The sequence below is a fragment of the Neofelis nebulosa genome, chromosome 4 (genome assembly GCF_028018385.1).
Source record: "Neofelis nebulosa isolate mNeoNeb1 chromosome 4, mNeoNeb1.pri, whole genome shotgun sequence".
Classification (NCBI taxonomy): domain Eukaryota; kingdom Metazoa; phylum Chordata; class Mammalia; order Carnivora; family Felidae; genus Neofelis; species Neofelis nebulosa.
Genome location: NC_080785.1, coordinates 103,887,149 through 103,903,246, shown reverse-complemented (window position 1 = coordinate 103,903,246; position 16,098 = coordinate 103,887,149). Strand labels below are relative to the sequence as shown.

General features: G+C 50.8%; 1 protein-coding gene across 6 annotated transcripts in view; it reads right to left on the bottom strand.

Annotated features, from left to right (window-relative positions):
* Positions 1-16,098, bottom strand: part of COBL (cordon-bleu WH2 repeat protein) — a 278,030-nt gene that overhangs the window by 145,821 nt on the left and 116,111 nt on the right. For all 6 annotated transcript variants that reach the window (XM_058725524.1, XM_058725523.1, XM_058725526.1 and 3 more), the window contains exons 3-5: positions 13,886-14,096; positions 11,976-12,204; positions 2,073-2,170 (exon numbers count right to left, since the gene is read on the bottom strand). In XM_058725524.1, coding sequence (XP_058581507.1) covers positions 2,073-2,170; positions 11,976-12,204; positions 13,886-14,096 — 538 coding nt within the window. The remainder of the gene's footprint in view (positions 1-2,072; positions 2,171-11,975; positions 12,205-13,885; positions 14,097-16,098) is intronic.

Below are 16,098 nucleotides of genomic sequence, written 5' to 3'. Positions count from 1 at the left end.
CTGACTTTGGCTCAGGTCATGATCTCATAGTTTGTGAGTTCGAGCCCCGCATCGGGCTCTGTGCTGACAGCTCGGAGCCTGGACCCTGCTTCGGGTTCTGCATCTCCCTCTCTCTCTGCCCCTTCTTCCGCTCATGCTCTATCTCTCTCTCTCAAAAATAAATAGAATATTAAAAAAAACTTAAAGAAAGTAATGATTTCACCCAACCCTCCTAGGATTCATGAAGAAAAGTGTGAACCAAGTACAGTGGGAGTAAGGGAGGAAGAGCCAGGGCACTGGAAGGACAGGCCGGTGTGGACTCGGACCGTGGTCAGCTCAGGGGCATGCAGCCTGTGCTTCCTCGACTGTGCAATGGGCTGGATACTACCCGTCAGCAGGCTTCCAGAAGACGAAGCTAAGCTGCATTTAGCACAGCCTCTCAATCCAGGAAGCAAAGAGGAACAAGGCCTGGAGAGGCTGGGGCCACAAACCACAGATACTCCGGTAAGAGAAGTCGAGGGCAAAATAAAACAAAGTAAGGGAGAGAGGAGGTGCAGGAAAAGGGAAACTAAGCGCAGCCTGACGGGGACAGCGCCAAGACGCCAGGACAGAAAGAGTCCCGCAGCCTTGGCATTTTCCCAGTGTCCCCAGCGGTGGCGTAAGCCAGGCAGCCTCCCACCCCCACGCCACAGGCGACCTTATTTTGCTAAAACCAAAAGCGTTTCTTGGTTTTTTACTGGCTTTGCTGGCAGTTCCTTCCCTCCAAAGGAGTAAGACTCCAGAGGACTCTTGAGATCCCCGTGTGAGGATCTCACACATAGTAGGTTTTACTATGACTTGGTTCCATCAGGATCAAGGAGGACAGTGAGGAACGCAGTCTTGGAAAATGTGATCTCCCAGATTTCAGGAACCCAGAAGCCCCACATTTATAGAGTGAAGGGAAATTCAAACGCAAAAGTCAGAATCTGTAATTTCAAGTAATCCTGACCTGACCAGAAAAAAAAAAGGAGAAGAGAGGAGGGGAGGGAAGAGAAAGGGGGGAGGTGATGGGAGAGGAAGGAAGAGGGGGTGAGGAGGGGAGGGGAGGGAAAGGAGGAGGGGGTGGGGGAGGGGAGAGAAAAGAGGGGGAAGGGGGAGGAGAGAGAAAGGAAGAGGGGATGAGGAAGGGGGAGAGGAGAGAAAGGAGAAGGGGGAAGGGGGAGGAGGGGCTGGGAGGGAATACGGGATAGAGAGAAGGAAAGCACCAAGGATCTTGAGAGAAGTACGACGAGCACTGATTTTCAAAGGACACCTGGCAACATCAGAGAAAGGGCATGTAACCAGTAACAAAAAAGAGATTCACAAAAGCAAAATCAAAGCATCAGGACACACAAAGAGGAAAATGAGCCGGTGTGTGTGTGGGTCACTGCCAAAGGCAACAGACACCTGCGGGAGGCCAAGCTCCTGAGCCACACTTGACCTTGGCTTTCACCCTGGAGCTCGCTGCCCCCCCCCCACCCCGAACCAGAAACCACCGCGGGCCGGGGGTGCTGCGGGCTGTGCAGACCGGATCTAAGCCCGGACCCTGAGCACCGTTATTTCCTGCTTCCCATCCTCATCAGCAAAGTGGTGTGAACCGTCCCCTCCCTCGGCCTCCTGAACCGGGGAAATGAGATGCACAGGTCCGGGCGGTGGGCACAGGGGTTTCTCACCAGCACCAGGCTGCCCTCCCACTCTGCCTGGAACTGGATACAAATATGGAATCAGAGCCCGCCAGTGGCCGGACCGCTTTTGTCCTTTTAGTCTCACTAGGAAGGAGCAAATACTAGGGATTAGCAAAATATACCTTTTGGACACCGGGTGCCGTGCACGAGCCGGCAGAGCAGGGCTCGTGGCTTTGGGTCCCACTGGCGAACACAACATTATTACCCTGCTTTAGGAATCAAGTCTGGATGTATGTCAGTCACTTTCCTGCATATGAATAAGTTCCCTTTCACCTGAAGAAATTAATATTCCTACAAATATGTAGAAAAATTCCAAGACAGGGTGAGTACAAACATCCCACGCAACTATTTTTACGTAATGCAGAATCATACGTGTATTCAGCCCATTACCTTACTACTGCTTCTTTTATTAACTTTGAAAAATCCCAGAAATTTTTTCTTCTCTTTATCTGTCTCATCGTTGCCAAGCGATGATTTTCTAAAGGTTTCTGCGGAGAAAAGAAAAGTATCGTTATTATCAGTCTATGGAATGAGATTAAACACCACACTTTAAACATCTCAATAAATGAGTCCTCCACCCTTAAACTTTATTTTGTTTTTTATAGGACAAACCAGCAACTATTTCTTTCAAAGCATTTTGGGGGGCATCTCGGAGGCTCAGTCAGTTAATTGTCTGACTTTGGCACAGGTCATGATCTCACGGTTCATGGGTTCGAGCCCCGCGTTGGGCTCTGTGCTGACAGCTCAGAGCCTGGAGCCTGCTTCAGATTCTGTGTCTCCCTCTCTCTCTCCGCCCCTCCCCTGCTTGTGCTCAGTCTCATAAAAATAAATAAATGGCAACAAATTTTTAATAAAAAAAAGCATTTCAAGCCACCTCAAAGCCTCCAAGTCCCATTTATGAAATGACTAAAGGTTCTCACAATTTTCAGTGAGTTGGGTGGCATTTTCCTCTGGGTGGGATTGAACCCTGTGCATGAATGACAAAAACAAATCAATCAAGCAGTTCTAGGGTGGAACCGTCCACTAGAAAAATGAAGTAAATCACACACGCTGTTTTACATTCTCTAGAGGCTGCGTCAAAAACAACCAGGTGTGATGTTAATAATGTATTTGTTTAATCTAGTATTTCTAAAATATTATCATGCCATTAGATAATTGAGAGAGAAATTATTAATGAAATTGTTTTTTGAGAGAGAGAGAGGGGGCCACAGGATCTGAAGAGGGCTCTGAGCTGACAGCCCAATGTGGGGCTCAAGCTCAGGAACCACGAGATCATGACCTGAGCCAAAGTCAGACCGTTAACCCACTGAGCCACCCAGGCGCCCCATTAATGAGACATTTTAAATTCATTTTGGTGGTGGGGCATGTGGGTGACTAAGTTGGTTAAGTGCCCAACTTTGGCTCAGATTATGATCTCACGGTTCGTGGGTTCAAGCCCCACGTTGGGCTCTGTGCTGACAGCTCAGAGCCTGGAGCCTGCCTCAGATTCTGTGTGTGTGTCTCTCTCTCTCTCCCCTCTCCTGCTCATACTCTGTCTCTTGTTCAAAAATAAACATACATAAAAAAATTTTTTTAAATTCATTTTGGTGCTGAGTGTGCGGGTCACAGCGCACATCTCAGCTCAGACTGGCCACACTCCATGTGCCTAAGGGCCACACGTGACTGGTGACTAGGACGGGGCCATCTGTGTTAAACATCCACTTTTGGAATTATGAGTGAGGTACAAACGCTCACTAAATAAAATAAATCAATAGCTTTCTGGCTTAAAAAAGGCCACTCATGGGGCGCCTGGGTGGCGCAGTCGGTTAAGCGTCCGACTTCAGCCAGGTCACGATCTTGCGGTCCGTGAGTTCGAGCCCCGCGTCAGGCTCTGGGCTGATGGCTCGGAGCCTGGAGCCTGTTTCCGATTCTGTGTCTCCTTCTCTTTCTGCCCCTCCCCCGTTCATGCTCTGTCTCTCTCTGTCCCAAAAATAAATTTAAAAAAAAAACGTTGAAAAAAAAAAAAAATTAAAAAAAAAAAAAAAAAGGCCACTCATTTCCAGAGCATGGACTGGCCGCGATGGTTTACCCGGGTGGTAGCTGACATAACCCTATGTGACCTGCCAGGATTCGTGTTTCCAGATCTGCTTTCTATGACCTCAACCCGAAGGTCTTCCTTCCCGGTGACATTCTCCAGGAGCCCCCAGACGGGGACATCGAAGCCCAGACTTGTCAGGGAGCTGATGGCATCATGGCGTCACTGAGGACTTGGGCCAGTTCCAGACCCCTGCCTCTGGGGTGGGGCCCAGCACCCCGCATTCACTCCCCGCTAACCCCTGGTGCTTCTGCTGCTGGGCTGTGGTTGAGAACCAGCAGAAGAGGGGTCAGGAGCGCCGAGGGCACACCGCTTTGCCACCCGATGCCAGGCCTCTGTCATGAACCCATCCAGTTCTTCTCTTCCAAGGCACCTAGAGATGCCAAGGGGGGGCATTGGGGTGTTCCTGAGGGACACAAAGATGAATTTCCTGGCCCACTGCCAGCTGCTGGACAGCCCGACCGCCAATCCACGGGTAGGAAAATCTGGACTGGGATCACACAGTCTGCTGTCAGAACATCAACCCAAACAAGGTAAGCAGCAGGGAGCTTCTTTATCTGCTGGCCTAGAATTTCACCCTCCGATGAGAGCACACACACGAGAGCCGGTACGTTAGTAGCAAACGCATGAACGCTAATGCTGCCTCCCCAGCAAAGTAAAACCCAAGCACCCTCATTCCTTAAATTCTTCTGGGAGTGGCAAAGCCCGGGGTTTAGTGCCGAGGCCCAGGCCCTCGGTTACGTGCAGGCGACTCCAGCCAAGCCACTGGTGCCCTCCGATCCAGATCAGTGAGCGAGCGACTCCCATCGTGAGCCATGCATCCGCACGCACGCGCGCGCGCGCACAGATTTCACGGCTGATCGCACTGAAACCCTCCGCGCCAGGCACCGAGCTACGAAGGCTGAGCTGTGCTACGATACAGGGTAAAACTACACCCAAGTGAACAACAGTAGGCGTCGACAGGTGTATTTATAATCGATCGTTGTGTCTAGCATTGAGGGCCACGTGAAGCCAAGGTAGTAAAATGTGTGGTGTCATAGAACTGGCAGGCGAACGAGGGAACGTGTCACTGGCACACCGGGTATTACACCAACCACGGCAATGACAGACTGATCAGGAAACTGTCGCACAATCAAGCCTCTTTTTTCTTTCCCTGAATAGCAGTAGAGGTTGGTCACCAAGTCCGCAAGACTGGAGGCCGAGGGGCGGCCCAGCCGCCAGAGCTGCCCGCGGTGATCCGAGAGGCACTCTCTTGTGTGGCTGCAGGCGGTGGCTGTCTGGAGCCAGCAGGGCCCCCAGGCGGATGATCTTAGGTGCGGAGGTGAGGGATGGGCGACTCTGTACTGAGAGGCGCCTTCTGTGAGGCCTCTGGGACCCAGCAGACAATGCAGGAGGGAGCCAGAGCACTGGGTGTCCCTCCGTGTTCCCGTCAGCCCAAGTGTCGGCAGGTGGCCGCCACATGTCACAGCCAGCACCTGGCCACGGACACACAGCCCGGCTGGGAGAACACATACACTCTCTGGTTCCAAACACACAATTTGAGCCCGGAACCTGTTTTCGTCCGGTTTACGCTGATTTACGAGAAGTTAAATACGAATCAAAGTTTCGAGGAGGACGTGCTCAATCTGTAAGCGTGCACACAACTGCGCCGAAGCATTAACGGGATTCGGATAACAACAGAGATGAACGGAGCGGCGCGGGGGGGATGGAATGGGGCTGCAGGGGCCCTGAAATAACCAGCTCATCCAAACCACTCACTCTTCCGGACAAGGAAAATGGAAGGTCAGGGCCGTTCAGCGGCCAGGTCACAGGCGCGAGCGAGCGAGCAAGCACGTCTGCAGATGTGCGGCCCGTCACGAGCCCGTGTGCATAGCGCCGATCAGAGCCGTGCTGACCTCCGTCTGCCTATTGCCCTAGATCAGACCCGGGTGAACTGAGGAAGCCTTCACAGACAGGAGGTTCCTGCCCCAAACAACGACCATTCACAGTGCTTCTCAGGGGCGGATCCTTCTGTCGGCCGGACTTGTCTGCACGGTAGGACGGAGTAAACCTCAGCAGACAAGGAGTGTGCAGGGTGGCCTGGGCCACCGCAGTGTCAGAGCCCACCCCCCACCCCCCCCTCCACGGGCTGTGTTTCCAGACCAACACCAAGATCTATTTCATTACACCTTTGTACGTAAAAGACAAACACTCACCGGGATTTGAATGAACTTGGGTTTGTGTGTGTGTGTGTGTGTGTGGACAGTTCAAAGAGGTCACATAAATTCCAACATACAGGGGTGCCTGGGTGGCCCGGTCAGTTAAGCATCCGACTTCGGCTCAGGTCATGATCTCGTGGTTTATGGGTTCCAGCCCCCGCGTTGGACTCTGTGCTGGCAGCTCAGGGCTTGGAGCCTGCTTCCGATTCTGTGTCTCGCCCTCTCTCTGCCCCTGCTCTGCTTGTGTTCTCTCTCTCAAAAATAGATCAATAAAAACATTTAAATAAAATTCCAGTGTGACTATATGTATCCATGTATACGTGTGCATGTACGTGTAAATATGGGTGTATGTGAGCATACGTAAGGTTTACAATAAATGTCAGAAGAAATCTAAAAGTCAGGGGCGCCTGGGTGGCGCAGTCGGTTGGGCGTCCGACTTCAGCCAGGTCACGATCTCGCGGTCCGTGAGTTCGAGCCCCGCGTCGGGCTCTGGGCTGATGGCTCGGAGCCTGGAGCCTGTTTCCGATTCTGTGTCTCCTTCTCTCTCTGCCCCTCCCCCGTTCATGCTCTGTCTCTCTCTGTCCCAAAAATAAATTTAAAAAAAAAACGTTGAAAAAAAAAAAAAATTAAAAAAAAAAAAAAAAAGGCCACTCATTTCCAGAGCATGGACTGGCCGCGATGGTTTACCCGGGTGGTAGCTGACATAACCCTATGTGACCTGCCAGGATTCGTGTTTCCAGATCTGCTTTCTATGACCTCAACCCGAAGGTCTTCCTTCCCGGTGACATTCTCCAGGAGCCCCCAGACGGGGACATCGAAGCCCAGACTTGTCAGGGAGCTGATGGCATCATGGCGTCACTGAGGACTTGGGCCAGTTCCAGACCCCTGCCTCTGGGGTGGGGCCCAGCACCCCGCATTCACTCCCCGCTAACCCCTGGTGCTTCTGCTGCCGGGCTGTGGTTGAGAACCAGCAGAAGAGGGGTCAGGAGCGCCGAGGGCACACCGCTTTGCCACCCGATGCCAGGCCTCTGTCATGAACCCATCCAGTTCTTCTCTTCCAAGGCACCTAGAGATGCCAAGGGGGGGCATTGGGGTGTTCCTGAGGGACACAAAGATGAATTTCCTGGCCCACTGCCAGCTGCTGGACAGCCCGACCGCCAATCCACGGGTAGGAAAATCTGGACTGGGATCACACAGTCTGCTGTCAGAACATCAACCCAAACAAGGTAAGCAGCAGGGAGCTTCTTTATCTGCTGGCCTAGAATTTCACCCTCCGATGAGAGCACACACACGAGAGCCGGTACGTTAGTAGCAAACGCATGAACGCTAATGCTGCCTCCCCAGCAAAGTAAAACCCAAGCACCCTCATTCCTTAAATTCTTCTGGGAGTGGCAAAGCCCGGGGTTTAGTGCCGAGGCCCAGGCCCTCGGTTACGTGCAGGCGACTCCAGCCAAGCCACTGGTGCCCTCCGATCCAGATCAGTGAGCGAGCGACTCCCATCGTGAGCCATGCATCCGCACGCACGCGCGCGCGCGCACAGATTTCACGGCTGATCGCACTGAAACCCTCCGCGCCAGGCACCGAGCTACGAAGGCTGAGCTGTGCTACGATACAGGGTAAAACTACACCCAAGTGAACAACAGTAGGCGTCGACAGGTGTATTTATAATCGATCGTTGTGTCTAGCATTGAGGGCCACGTGAAGCCAAGGTAGTAAAATGTGTGGTGTCATAGAACTGGCAGGCGAACGAGGGAACGTGTCACTGGCACACCGGGTATTACACCAACCACGGCAATGACAGACTGATCAGGAAACTGTCGCACAATCAAGCCTCTTTTTTCTTTCCCTGAATAGCAGTAGAGGTTGGTCACCAAGTCCGCAAGACTGGAGGCCGAGGGGCGGCCCAGCCGCCAGAGCTGCCCGCGGTGATCCGAGAGGCACTCTCTTGTGTGGCTGCAGGCGGTGGCTGTCTGGAGCCAGCAGGGCCCCCAGGCGGATGATCTTAGGTGCGGAGGTGAGGGATGGGCGACTCTGTACTGAGAGGCGCCTTCTGTGAGGCCTCTGGGACCCAGCAGACAATGCAGGAGGGAGCCAGAGCACTGGGTGTCCCTCCGTGTTCCCGTCAGCCCAAGTGTCGGCAGGTGGCCGCCACATGTCACAGCCAGCACCTGGCCACGGACACACAGCCCGGCTGGGAGAACACATACACTCTCTGGTTCCAAACACACAATTTGAGCCCGGAACCTGTTTTCGTCCGGTTTACGCTGATTTACGAGAAGTTAAATACGAATCAAAGTTTCGAGGAGGACGTGCTCAATCTGTAAGCGTGCACACAACTGCGCCGAAGCATTAACGGGATTCGGATAACAACAGAGATGAACGGAGCGGCGCGGGGGGGATGGAATGGGGCTGCAGGGGCCCTGAAATAACCAGCTCATCCAAACCACTCACTCTTCCGGACAAGGAAAATGGAAGGTCAGGGCCGTTCAGCGGCCAGGTCACAGGCGCGAGCGAGCGAGCAAGCACGTCTGCAGATGTGCGGCCCGTCACGAGCCCGTGTGCATAGCGCCGATCAGAGCCGTGCTGACCTCCGTCTGCCTATTGCCCTAGATCAGACCCGGGTGAACTGAGGAAGCCTTCACAGACAGGAGGTTCCTGCCCCAAACAACGACCATTCACAGTGCTTCTCAGGGGCGGATCCTTCTGTCGGCCGGACTTGTCTGCACGGTAGGACGGAGTAAACCTCAGCAGACAAGGAGTGTGCAGGGTGGCCTGGGCCACCGCAGTGTCAGAGCCCACCCCCCACCCCCCCCTCCACGGGCTGTGTTTCCAGACCAACACCAAGATCTATTTCATTACACCTTTGTACGTAAAAGACAAACACTCACCGGGATTTGAATGAACTTGGGTTTGTGTGTGTGTGTGTGTGTGTGGACAGTTCAAAGAGGTCACATAAATTCCAACATACAGGGGTGCCTGGGTGGCCCGGTCAGTTAAGCATCCGACTTCGGCTCAGGTCATGATCTCGTGGTTTATGGGTTCCAGCCCCCGCGTTGGACTCTGTGCTGGCAGCTCAGGGCTTGGAGCCTGCTTCCGATTCTGTGTCTCGCCCTCTCTCTGCCCCTGCTCTGCTTGTGTTCTCTCTCTCAAAAATAGATCAATAAAAACATTTAAATAAAATTCCAGTGTGACTATATGTATCCATGTATACGTGTGCATGTACGTGTAAATATGGGTGTATGTGAGCATACGTAAGGTTTACAATAAATGTCAGAAGAAATCTAAAAGTCAGGGGCGCCTGGGTGGCGCAGTCGGTTGGGCGTCCGACTTCAGCCAGGTCACGATCTCGCGGTCCGTGAGTTCGAGCCCCGCGTCGGGCTCTGGGCTGATGGCTCGGAGCCTGGAGCCTGTTTCCGATTCTGTGTCTCCCTCTCTCTCTGCCCCTCCCCTGTTCATGCTCTGTCTCTCTCTGTCCCAAAAATAAATAAAAAACGTTGAAAAAAAAATTAAAAAAAAAAAAAAAAAAAAAAGAAATCTAAAAGCCAGAATGATCGTGTATATACGCTTCTATGACAGAAAAGATTAGACTTCACGATCTACACTGCCCCAAATTCTGCAGCAGACAGGATGGACCTCGTGGGCACCGGTGGACACGGGTGAAAAGGTAAACGGGGCATCTTCTGCAAGTGCTACTTCTGCTCTGCCCTGAAACTGTGTATTCCGGAAGGACCCATCTTCTGCAACAGCTTCCTTCACTGCTTAGCGGGTGGACCCACCGAGCGAACTCCCACACAAGGGACATTCTTCTCTTAGGCAACCAGGGCGTCAAGACGCCAAACCGAAGCCGCCTAGCAGCCGACAGACACGCCCCCGGAGGCCCGGCGTGGCAAGCCTGCGTTCCCTCAGCTCCTCTACGCCAGTGCACTTGCATGCATCGTCCTAGCCCAGAGCCATGCAAAGTCCAGCTGGGGTGGGAGCAGGCCTGCAGGTTCACTGTACCTTGACAGCTCAGGGAAGGCTCCGACTGAGTTTTGGTCAGAAGAACTGGAAAAAGCAGGCAAGGAGAGAGTGAGGGCAAGCCTCGCTGGTCTGCACCAGCCCCTGAGTACAGCCTTGGCCCCCGCCCCCTGCAGGCCCCGGGCGGGGGGGTGGGGGTGGGGGGGGTGGTGCTGTTTGCGCCCCTGCAGGAGAGGGGCCAAGTCCCCAGCCCCTGATCTCCTCCAGCCCGCAGCTGCCGGGCTGCTAAGAGCTCCTATGGAAGCAGGTGGCAGCAAAGCCTTCTGCTTCTCCAGCCTGCCAATCCCGGGAATTCCAGAAGAGTTGGGCCTCTGCCTAGCAAGGCCCCGCCTCCGGCCTTGGCCCCGCCTCCGGCCTTGGCCCCGCCTCCGGCCTTGGCCCTGCCCGCTCTGGAGCAGCTGCTGGCTGGGGAGGGGATGTAATGCAAGAGGGGCCTAGAGAGAGGGCTCCCCGCAGACATCTTCTGGAATGTTCTCCCTTCTTCCCAAATACTTGACTGCCAGTAGGGATAAAGGCGTTTGGCGGGGATGGTAATCAAATACTGCACAGCCGGCAGAGCACATGGCACTGTACGGTCCAGATGAAAGAGACACCGTGTCCCGGGCAGGGGCCGGTCACCCACCATGCCTGTGCCGGCTGTTACTCCTTTATTTTCTGGGGACGCTGCTGGGGTCCCAACAGATAGAGCTGATGACTGACCTAGAAGAGAAATGCGTGTTTGTGCAAGCTTTTTGCTTTCACATATTTGTGGGGACAGTTTTTCTTTCTTTTCTTTCCTTTTCTCCTTTTTTTTTTCTTGTCTTACCAAATGAAAGCTCTATTTCCAAAGAGGCACAGAAACCAAATTTAAACAGGGCTGATAAGAGCCTGACAGACACACCCACTATATCCAACCCTCGGAGCAGATGCTGGGAATAATCTTGTCTGAGTTTTTGAGAGATGCGGCATAAAGCACAAGATGCATTGCTCTCAAATGTCAGAGCACTTTATTTTCTTTTTCTTTTTTTTTTTTTTTTGCAGGAATAAATAGTCTATGCATTTTATATGTGACTGAGCTAAAACCCTTCCTCGAATGGCAAATGAGACCTGGGGTCCAGAACCTGTGGGAGATTTGGCAGAGGAGAGAGATTCCATGATGATCACTGATTTTGCAATGACATCAGTAATAAGAGAAACAGATTTTCCCGGAAGAATCTGAAGGACACTAGAGAAACACGAAAAAACAGGATAGGTTTATACTTTAAAAACCTACCCACTTGGTATCTGTGGAATAAATACAAGGCAACAGATCAAATGAGCCTCATTAAAAAGCACTTATATGAAGTTCGTTTCAGTAAGTTCTAAAGTCAAGGGCTATGTATTTATTTTTTTACTTGCTCATTCATTGATTTATTTTGGTCTGGCAGCTGTTTCAATATGGTCAGCCTTTTGTGTCAATCAGGGAAATCTGCTTACGCACCTATCAGCCTCTGTGCCAACAGTGAATGGTCTCGAGAGCGGCCGCTCCCCCAGAGGCTCTGGGCCGTCAGGTCAAGTACCAAATTCACACGAGCATTAGGTGTCTCTGGCATCAACGCTGAGGAAGCCCCACATGGCCTTGTGGGTGGTTCTCGAGGACTGATCTCCTGAACTATAATTCATTCGGGCAGTTTTAGAAAAAGCTGAATTGTCAGCTGGTTCTGACAATGAGCAATGTTTGAGACTTGGGGCAGGTACTGAAAAAGAAATCCAAGAGAAACTGGTTCATGCGGGCTTTGTGAGTAGTTCTGGTCCAGGGCCTGTTTTTATTCACGTCACAGAAGCTCGCAGGAGACAGGGAATGAGCAGGACAGGCTCAGGATGGGGGGAGACGCATCATTACAATCGAGGGGAACAGGAACAGACCAAATTTACTTTCTGCCCACTTCAACTCTGGACGAAGCTTGAGTGGCCTGAAAATCCAGGCACGGCGATTCCTGCCCGGGCTCTCCCCCAGCGGGCGTCAAAGACGCAGGGCGGCCTCACCTCGTTTATTGTCCCACGCGTAGAGTTCCTTGATCCCCAGCTCGTTGAGGGACTTGGACAGCTCCAGCTCCTCCCCGGCGATGTTGTCCCTGAGGAGCACCACGTGCTCTGGGCTGACCTCACACTTTGCGCAGATGACTGGGAGAATGTTCTGGAGCGGCACCTCGGGGCTCACACGCACCACGGCCTTTTGCGTTCGCAGGTAATTCACTACCAAGCGCACGGATTTCTGGAAGAACATACCGGACGAAAGTATTCTATAAGAGCGTGTTTGCACACGGCTCCAACCCCTATTGGTGTTCTAGAATGAGTGCGGCAAGATCTGGGGCAGCCCGGGCCCTTCTCCAGAAACTGAGTGGGTCATGGGGGGAAATGGCAGACTCAGTAGTGAACAATATGCACCTGGAATAAACCACTGACCGTAGCCTCGCTCACTAAGGAACAAACTGCTAACAATACAAGGGAATGGACATCGGGAGGGATCCTGATTTATAATTTAACACCTACGCCTAACTACCATCTTTCAAGGATCCCAACAGACCTGAACACAAGGCACTTGCACATATTGTCTACATGAAAATCATTTGAAAGTATCACGAATAATTCAATTTCAAGAAAAATCCTAAAAAAAACCCCAAGATATCAAATTTTTGTTCAAATAGCCAAAGACCCACATAAATATATTAATATATCTATAAGTATATACGGTATGTATACATGTCTGTGTATATACATATTTTTGTGTATATATACTACATACACATATTTAAGCTGGGACTATATAAGAGGCATACAGCAGACATATACATGTAATAAACATATAATGAGAGCCATTATAATCAGGGAAAAAACCAATCGGTTTGACTACACCTGATTCTAAATGTCTAGTGATAAACGGACCCGTCAAAAAAATTTTAATATGCCAAAGGTTCATAAAGGCAACTTTTTCTTGGCCTTTACTGACTCGACATTGTCCGAACGCCCTGAAGAGTAGACCCACTAAGTGTGTGCTGAATAGTTCGTTGGATCCCATGCCCCTTTCCAGAGTATCGATGGCACCGATTATAATTTATTAACCACCCAAACCTAAAAACGTACAGAAGATGAACTGCTGGCCAAACTGCCATGTTTAAAAGCAGAAAAATTTAGTAGATATTCCAAGCACCTAAAAGCTTTCCAATGGCACTAAAAGATTCACAGCAAAGCTTTATTAAGAAGTACCATAAGCAGCTGGAGTTCATTTTAACCAATAACCAAAAGCCTGAAATAAACCTGTGTATGAGATATTCCCCAAGTGCACTGAGTACAAATTTCGGACGTCAGTTTCTCCAAAGGGAAAACTCCTGTTTTTCCTCTGTCTAGGAGAAGTTCAAATCTTCCCTGTATCGCCATAGCTTCCTTGGACTGAAAGACCTAGGATTTTCTAGAGCGGTTCTACCTAATTCAACATGGTAGCCATGGGCTCCTTGTGGTTATTCCAATGTAAATGAATTAAAATTAAATACAATTAACAGCTCAGTTTCTCAATCACACAAGTTGCATCACACCTGCTTAATAACTAGCTACACGCGCCAGGGGCGGCCTCCTTGGAACATGCAGGGTTACAGACCATTCCCATCTGTGCAGAAAGTTCCAGTGGATGGCTCTGGTCTAGACTGATTCCTCTTCTATAACACCCGAAGGAGCAAAGTTACAACCGTGAATGTTATTAAGCTCAGTTTACTTCTATCTTTGAAAAGAAGCCCAGTTAAGGCCTCACTTTGCCCGGCGTTGTTAGTAGGCATTCCAACAACAGCTGTCTGCAGGTGTTACTTAGATAAGAGGGGCCCCACCAGCCCCCTCCTCAACACCTGGGCCACAGGTGTCTGCATATGTCCTCAGGTGACAAAGGGTCCGCTTGTCCTACTGACCTCAGGTGCTTTAGGTGGGCCAGGCTTAACCTTCTCTTCGGGAACTTTCTCTTTGAGAAACACAGTGTGCACATTCAGGGTCCCAACTAAAGTGTTTGGCTTAAAACTCAAAGGCTGTTGGGTTTCCGAAGACCGGATCTCCAGGGCATGGTGGGATGGATTCAGGTGGTTCTGAAGGCAAAGTTCAACCAGCAGGTCCATCATTGCATGGCTGCAAAAATGGAAACAAATCACATTAATTAGGGACGTTTGCACTCTCCCTTCGGTCAAGCTTGGGAAGGCCCAAACACACAAACCAGCAGGTGAATGTGCAGTCCTCTGTCTGGTCATGCTTATCAAGGGCAACGGCAGCTCGTGAATTCCTGATGCATGACTGTACTGGACGACACAGTTGTAACATTTGCAACACTAGTAAACAACAGAGCTGAAAAAGCGTCCAGTAGATCAAACCCGTAAGAGCGGGGGAAAGAGCTACACTTGTAGTTAAATCCATGGATATGCTGAGTTGAATCCTAGGAGGTCAGTTAGCACAAGTGAGATCACTAAAAACTAGACTTTCAGTTATTCAAAATTATAATGTATCTTAAAAACTGAAGATTTTAAGTCGAAGATGATAGCTAAAAAAAAAAAAAAGCATGGCTTAAAAAAAAAAAAAAAAACAACTAAGAAAATGCCCTAGTTTGAATGTCCAAGATTTTCATAATGTCCCCCACCACAGGGGATTATTTACCATGGGAGAAGAATAACAGTGTGGATTCCTCCAAAGAATTTCATTTGCCTCTTTTATATCTGCTGGGCAGAATGCTTTTATATTTAAAGCCGACCTCTCTTTCCTGAAATTTCCCAAGCAATGGAGCATATACACCTTTCAAAAAGCATACGTCTTTCCTCTGATTTCTTTTTTAGTTTTTTAAGTGTTTATTTATTTTTGAGAGAGACAGAGGGAGACAGAGTGTGAGTGGGGGAGGGGGAGACAGAGAGGGAGACACAGAATCCAAAGCAGGCTTCAGGTTTTGAGCTGTCAGTGCGGAGCCTGATGCGGGGCTCAAACTCACAAACCATGAGATCGTGACCTGAGCTGAAGTGGATGCTTAACCGACTGAGCCACCCAGCTGTCCCCAAAACAACTTTTTAGAGCCATCTCCTCTATGACAGTATTTGCTCCCACCTACTATCTGGGAAGTAATTAACAGCATGTGTGTGAATTGGGGGATACTCGGGGACACTGGCGTCACCCGAGTTCAGGAGACTCCTGGCCCCCTGGACTGTGATGGGGCAGCTGTAGGGCTGATGAAGCGCCCACCCTCGCCAAGTGGCCCAGCACACACAGCCACACCAGCTAATAACACTGTAAACTTGGATTCCTTCAGCTCCGGGGCAAAAATCATCTTTATTCTGACAGCGAGATTAATGCAATACAACAAAAAGGCTGCAAGATGTGAGGACGTTCCACTGAAAACTTCCATACGCAGGGGCGCCTGGGGGGCTCAAGTCACTAGAGCGTCCGACTTCGGCTCAGGTCACGATCTCACGGCTGCTGGGTTCGAGTCCCGCGTCGGGCTCTGTGCTGACAGCTCAGAGCCTGGAGCCTGCTTCGGATTCTGTGTCTCCCTCTCTCCCTGCCCCTCCCCACTTGTGGTCTGTCTCTCTCTCTCAAAAATCAATAAAACATTAAAAAAAAAAAAGCCTCAGTACAGAAAGCAGACTTCTAACAATGCTAAAATGACCTCATGTTATTTGTTCCCATGCCCTGTGTATCTTTGATGGCACTTACACACTCCCCTTCTCAGTCACCCAGGCTGAGGGGTGGGGTCTCCAGGAAAAGGCAGATGGGCCTGGGACCCTGGTCCATCTGACGCTCGCTCCTTTCCGGTCTCTGTCTCCACCCACAGTCTACTGGCACCAGGGTAAGCACACACAAATAAACGGCCACACAAGTATTTGAATTAATCTTAGAATATAAACCAGAAAGAACACAAAAGTTAGTAATGTCACTCTTCTGTTCTTTTAATGCAATACTTGGTGACATATTTGAAACACTGAATTAGATGCTGTAAAAGGGAGCAGCCAGCTCTGGGACAGGGTGGCATTTGCCCCATTACTGAGAGTAAGTAAGCATCCTGCCCTCACGCAAGCCAGTACTTAACCAGATGTGCTAATATAGTCACGTACCCATTTTCCACCCGAATAAAGAAGGGGGTGCCCAAGTCTCT